This window comes from Blennius ocellaris (genome assembly GCF_963422515.1).
Source record: "Blennius ocellaris genome assembly, chromosome: 5".
In the NCBI taxonomy this organism is placed as follows: Eukaryota; Metazoa; Chordata; class Actinopteri; order Blenniiformes; family Blenniidae; genus Blennius; species Blennius ocellaris.
In genome coordinates, this window is record NC_137654.1 from 28,362,438 (window position 1) to 28,369,338 (window position 6,901).

The following is a 6,901-nucleotide window of genomic DNA, read 5'->3' on the forward strand; positions in this document are numbered from 1 at the left end:
TGGAATAAGAAAATATAGTTTTTATTTACTGAACTTGGAATTTAGGGGGGGGGGGCAATTCTGATATCCAGACAAAGATGGGGACTCTGGGAAATAAAGAGATTATTGTTATTGAGCAAAAGTCATTCTAACTCATGCCTCAGCTGTATAGCAGTGGTAATTTGAATTTCTCTTGTGGCGCTTTAAGAAAATGAGTTGCCCACACCGAGTTACGCTCTATCGTCTTCAGACGACGATATGTTCTATCACACGGTGTCCTGCAGGGGGCAGTGTGGCACAGGCGCTCTCGGACTGAATCCTCAAGGCGCACAGAAGAAGAAGAAGCATATTGAAAACAGAAATGGCGGGCAGTGAGAAGAACGCCACTCCCTCAGTTTCTGTTTAAACTATTCAAATGTAAAGGCTGGGTGGCTCTTAGGGATCCCGGAGGCTGCTGCCAGGCTTTATAAACTAGTTCCTAAACGTTTAGATGAGCAGCTGCTGATCCCACTCGGTCAGCATGTCCTGCGGGAAGGTGATCCCTTACACCCCGCTGGCTGTGGACTTCTGGCAGGTCCGCAGATGTGCGGGGGCTCGACTCTTCTTCCTCTCCCACATGCACAGCGACCACACGGCGGGACTGAGCTCCACCTGGAGCGACAGGCCGATCTACTGCTCCCCGGTCACCGCCACTCTGCTCCGACTCAAGCTGCAGGTGAGGACCGGTGTTTCGGGTCATCCGGTGCCCCTGTTGACTGGTGACCGGCTTCCTTTAGCGGCCATCGCAGCTACTAATAACAGCAGATGTTAAAATAAGGCTCACAAAAAGTTACGAAACATCCATTAATCCATCCATCTATTCCTCCCTTCATTCTAGTTATTACATTTTAATGCCCAGTAAAACAGGCAAAACAACTGCAACGGTTTGTGTATCTATATACAATTCTAATCGTTTTACACGTTGATTCAGTTTTATTTAAGATGCCACATTGTTAAAAATAGCAGTGTCTCATGTGTACGACCATACTCAAGAAACAAGTTCCCACCATTCCCTTAAACCTTCTGAGAAATTAGATAGCCTTCGTTGGAAGTTGTTATTTATAATAAGTGAATTGCATTTTGAAGGAACTTCATTGGAATTCTGGTGTGAGCTGAAGTAGATGTGACATTTATGTACTACTTGTGATTATTTCAATCATAACATAGGTGAAAGAGCACTGGATCCACCCCCTGGAGCTAGATGAACCCCACCTGCTCCCGCTGGATGACATTGGAAAGGAGAGACTCACGGTCACACTAATAGACGCCAACCATTGTCCAGGAGCAGTCATGTTCCTGTTTGAAGGCTACTTTGGCACCATCCTATACACTGGTCAGTTTGTCTTATTCTTCCAAGCTATATTTGATAATATTTATATTAAAACAGCGAAATATAGAACTTTTGGCATTGATGTTTTGCTCGTTTCAGGCGACTTCAGATACACACCCGCAATGCTGCGCGAGCCGTGTTTTCAGACCAACACCACCATCGATGTGCTGTACCTGGATGACACCAACTGTGACCCCAACCGCATGCTGCCCTCCAGGCAGCGAGCCACACAGCAGATCAAAGAGATCATTCGCAGCCACCCCAAGCATGCTGTTGTCATAGGTGAACTTTTGAAGCTTCTATTTCACAGCACATTTCTCCTATTTTACTGCTCAAACATCTGAGCAACAGATGTGAGGTAAACAAAATTCTGTTGCACAACTTGCAGATTACTGCAACATAATTGACAGTTATGTTGAGCATATAAGGAATTTACTTCATGTTTTTTTTTAAATTTAGAAATAAGCATAATTTAGGATACTTGCATATAATGAGATAAGATTCACACCACAGGTGTCAAACATAAAGCCGGTGGGCCAAAACTGACCTGCAAGAAACTCCAATCCGACCCGCCAAACCACCAAGTGAATTTTGACAAATTCAAATCAAACATTGATTTAAAACAATTATTTCTTGTAGGTGACATAGCTCAACGCTCCATTAAAATTGGCTTTATGTTCAGATTGAAGTCATTTTCTGCAGTAATCATTTGGTTTTGTAAAAACATAGATATGTTCTTGACGTATACTCCGCATCACTTGCTCTTGTCTCCTCGACTTGCTCATGTGGAATTGCTGGTTTTTCCTCTGGGTGACAGAACCGCAGGATTACACTTTGATTTGCTGACACAGATTCTCTCCCTCCTGCAGGTCTGTATACGCTGGGTAAGGAGTCTCTGCTGTTGGAGCTGGCGCTGGAGTTCAAAACCTGGGTGGAGGTGAGCGTGGAGAGGATGGAAACCCTCAAAGCTCTGGAGCTGCCCGACGTGTTTACGACCGAGTCCGGGGCCGGTCGCATCCGCGCCGTCAGGCAGTCGGAGATTTGTCATGCTGCTCTGCGCGAGTGGAACGCGGAGCAGCTCACCCTGGCCATCCTCCCCACCAGCAGGCCGCTGGTCTCCTTCCACCCCAACGTCTACGTCGTGCCCTACTCCGACCACTCATCCTACCAGGAGCTGGAGGATTTCGTCTCGGCACTCAGACCTGCCTCTGTGGTGCCTCTGCTGGCAAACCGTCTGCCCGGCGGCCTCGCTGCGTTGCTCCCCAGCAGAAAGCGCCACGAAGTCCTGGTGCCCGAGTCGGTCAGGAACTACATGCTGGGTCAACCCAAGCAGCAGCTCTGCTCATCGGCAAACGTCCACCGCAGACACTTCCAGCGTCTGTCTCCCAAAGGAGTGATCTTTGACTCTCCTGTTCGGAGGTCCAGTCAAGACGCCGTGAAGGCGGACCGCCTGGAACAGTCCGAGGAGGAGATGGACACAGGAAGTAGCGAGGCCGAGGAGGACTGCATCCTGATGGACTTCAGCCAAAACGTTTCTCCAAACAGAAACCGAACAGAAGCTGGAGACGCGGGGGACTCCGACGCCATCGGAACCGTGTCAGACGACGCGGCATTGGAAGAGTCGCTGCCGTTCGGTCGATTCGCCCGCAACAGCTCTTCCTTTGAAAGCGATGACAACGTGAGGAACGGACACAGACGTGCAGCGAGCCGCCGCGCCGCGTCCGACGGGGAAAACACGAGTCGGCACAGCGGGACCGATCAGAACGACGTCAGCGAGGAGTCCGGCGCCTCGTCCGGCTCCTTCACCGAGCGACAGCGCAATTCTTTAGAGGAGCTTGAAATCGGCCTTTTGGAGAATCTCATCTTCTCAACGGAGGACATGAATCCCCGCGGCCTTCTGCCCAGGAGCCTCGTGCAGCAGTATCCGCTCATCCCTCAGAAGAGGACCTGTGACATAATGTTCTTTTAGAAAGCTTTGTGTGTTTTACATTATTATTGTATGTTATGATCCGCAATAAGTAACTTGATCATATTCAAAAATTAATTCATATTAATTTACCCCCCCCCCCCCCCACTCTCTTGTTTGCCAAATCAAACCAAAATGACAGTTTTTCTGCCTGATGGAGTCGACCTCTACATGTGAACTGTGGCGGAGACGGAGGAGAAATCTGTGAGTTGCCGTTTGTCTTCTGAATCTGTGATTGGTTGTGCTCGTGTCTCAGTTGGTACATTACGTTCGTGGCCTTATGTCTCTGTTTACTTTTCAGCCGAGTTTCAGTTGATGACTATTGGAGGAACAGCTTGTTTGCCTTGATTGTCTGAAATGAGTCATCTTAATTTTTTCTCTTCCAGTGAAGTGAGTTGAAGCCATAATTATCCAACAGAACGCTTCAATTCAGTCGAGTTTGTTTGCGTCGCTTGTCTAAATAGCCTTTATGATGCAAATATTTGGCCTTTTCTGTAACGTTTGTGAAGTTTCTATGGCTGATTTTAGGAATCTTGTGTGTTTTGGTTTCAGTTTTTTTCCCCTATTTGGAAGCTGTTCTTCTGGATGATTTTGAAGCTTTTATATGTAAAGGAGTGTGTAAGACGTGTAATATTATCATCAGTTTATTATTATAACCACGTAGTGTTGCTCCAGACAAATTAACGTCTGATTGACATTAATGTTTCCTCAACAGGTAAAAGATCTGATTTGATTCAGTGTTGATTAAGAACACAGGAGGTGCAACAAATAACACGTTGGTTGTCCTCAAGGTGGCACTATAATAATGTTTCTGCTTCAAACCACATTACTGCATATCTGCTTTCTTTAGAGGAATAATTCTACCAAAGAGTATTGTCTTATACTATAGCAGTGTGTATTTGTGGGTCCGTGTGTGTGAATTCTAACACTGGAGGCGGCTGGTGTGTAATGTCAAAATATGAATCATTGTTTTGTGAAACAAGCACAAACTTTATAAACCCCCTGGGAGTATTTGATCTTTTCAGTCATTTTTACGACGTCTGTCCCACACGTCAGTGTTTCTCAGTCCTTCGTGTTTCAGAGCAGCGTGTAAAAACATTCAGTGTCCTCTAGAGATCACCAGCGACAGAAGTGACATTTTTCTAACTTCTTGTATCATTTCTAGCCGAACTGAATTTACAGGTGGATTTTATCTAATTTGGTGAATATATTTGTCTGTATGACACTTTATGTATGTCTGAGCTGTGGTGTTTTCATGAATGTGTGTGTCAAAGTTTAAATGGACCCAACATGTCTTAAGTCTTACCTGTAGGACACTGCCGTCTCATGTGTTGTCAGTACTGTGCATTTCCATTGGGAAATACATCATGGAAGTGTTTTATTCATGTAATCACGTACTACCCGTCTGCTTCATCGAGCGTATACTGTGTTGGAAGAGTTTGCTTCGTAAATGATTAATTGAAATCTTGTGGATTAAGAGAAAAGGATATAAAGTCTGTAACTGTACCATGGATGCTAAAACAAGATTATGAATCATTTTAATAAATTGCACTGTTTCACCAATATTTCTATTCATGTCCCTCTAAAAGTACAGTTAAAATCTGCGTAATAGCTCAAAATAGACTGAGGTTTATATTTTCTGTTGCAGTACCGTTCCTCTTCCTTAAGGTGGCAGTAGTTTGTTATAAAAAAAAATACCTGATCCCTTTTACTTTTTAAATTCAACTTGAAGAATTATTTCGCTTATTTTTGGTTTATTAATCTCTTAACTATAATAAGATAATTTGAACAATATTGCATTTTACTCATCACAGTTAAGGTAAACAATAACATTGTCCTGTAATATGATCTATTTACATCTATTTCTCTCTTGTGTGTTTTAATTTGTATTTTATTCTTATATACCTTGTTTCAGTCTGGAACAGGTGCTAAAAACATTCCGCTGCACACGACACTGTGTACAATTGTGTTTCGATGAGGTCTACATCCTGGATAAAAGTACCTGAACCCGGATTCAGACCGGGTTCAGTGTTCCGACGAGGACAGAGCAGGTTATTGGAGGGATCCAACGCTGAGGCGTGCTGCACGGCCTGACTACAGAGCAGCGCCTGCCGTTTCAGGTAGTCCGCAGCGCGGCGTGATTCCTGCCGCTCCACTAATGAAGCATCACCTGAACCCTGAGGGACTAAAAAAAACCTGCAGCCCAGCAGAGCAGAGTGCGCCAAACTGACACGGCAGTAATGGAAGATGGACAGGGAACAGGATAACAATGTGGCTGCGCAGGTTACAGCGCAGCAGCAAAGTGAGCCGTTTTAAAGAAGCACGACTGGTCTGGGTGTATAAACATTTTCTCTGGACCTGCCCCTCGTAGCACGGCCCATTAGCCTTGAGCGCCAAACGGCCCGCGTGAGAAGTGTTCTCAGGGTGGAGATCAGAAATCACACGCTGCGACGCCGTAAAGTCGCCATCGGAGGGTTGTGAGGCCGCCGCCGGGAGTCGTACGGGGTGAATGATCGGCATGTTGGAGGAGCTGCTCGGGACACAAGGCAGACTGATGCTTATGACACGGGAGGCACTCGCCTCCTTCATCAAAACCACACAGTAAAAAATACTCGCATAACTGCGACTGCCACTTCGTTAAACCCGTCGATCCCAACCTTTTTCGTGAAGGAACCAAATTTTTTACCATTGTGAACAAAGCACTTTGGTCACCTTGAGGGTTGTAAAGGGCTTTATAAATAGCCGTTGACTGATTGATTGATTGATTGATTGATTGGGTTCACACACCATCTCCAGGTGTTTGATGGACAGTTTCAAACTTCACTAGTTTTACCGCCACATGCAGCTCGGGAGACTTTTCACGACCCCTCGTGAATCTTGTCGGGAATCGCTGCATTAAACTGTCATCCCAACGACACCACTGACTCTGTGGTGGCGTTTATTCGTCCCCATGCAGTGGTTTTCTCTCCGTTCTGATGTCATAACCCAGGGGGTCTGCAAAAAACCGCTCTGGAGTCTCATGCAGCTCCCAAACCTCTTTGTAGCGTTCACAAATGTATATATAAATCAACTTAATTTTATTTTGTTTTGTTGCGAAGAATGCCACCGACTTAGTCTTATTTTGCAGTTTAATAGAGCACACCTCATTCTGTGTTTATTCCATTATTTTTTTTATTTTTTTTAATATAGTAGGTCAATTGAGGACCAGGTTTTTAGACAAGAAGCAGCAGGAAACACATAGAAATAAATGGTGCACGTGCATACATGCAATAAAACAGCGTGACGCACTCTTAAAAGAAAGAAAGTGGTGTTTACAGTGTGGAATCAATAAAAGCTAAAAATGCAGTCATCCTTTGTTACTGGTTTTATGGCATTTGTGAAATTAATCTAGAGCGTTTTAAGGTCTGTTGCATGATGATTCCACTAATTTGCAGCAGAAAACTGAAATTAGGAGCGAACAAGGGAGGTACGGGCTCTGGCGCCGATCAGAATCTACGAGAACGTAGGCCGAGAGTTGTGTCGTGAATATTGAGGAAGGACTGTAGTTGTGAGTTTTACCAACAGCGAGTTTGTCTGTCAGTTGAGTT

The 6,901-nt window shown here is 45.1% G+C and overlaps 1 protein-coding gene across 1 annotated transcript; it reads left to right on the plus strand.

The window, feature by feature from the left end:
* The first annotated feature begins 368 nt into the window (after positions 1-368).
* On the plus strand, positions 369-4,877 carry dclre1b (DNA cross-link repair 1B). The gene is made up of 4 exons (XM_080497226.1): positions 369-694; positions 1,186-1,351; positions 1,448-1,630; positions 2,218-4,877. Exons 1-4 carry the CDS (start codon positions 500-502, stop codon positions 3,315-3,317), a joined length of 1,644 nt encoding a protein of 547 aa, XP_080353352.1. The 5' UTR covers positions 369-499; the 3' UTR covers positions 3,318-4,877.
* The last annotated feature ends 2,024 nt before the right edge of the window (positions 4,878-6,901 follow it).

Bases quoted from the DNA above. Each gene is read 5' to 3' on its own strand.
- dclre1b (XM_080497226.1), top strand. From the start codon at position 500: ATGTCCTGCGGGAAGGTGATCCCTTACACCCCGCTGGCTGTGGACTTC. The intron at 1,352-1,447 runs GTCAGTTTGTCT...TGCTCGTTTCAG, and splicing joins TGGCACCATCCTATACACTG to GCGACTTCAGATACACACCC. The intron at 1,631-2,217 runs GTGAACTTTTGA...TCCCTCCTGCAG, and splicing joins CAAGCATGCTGTTGTCATAG to GTCTGTATACGCTGGGTAAG.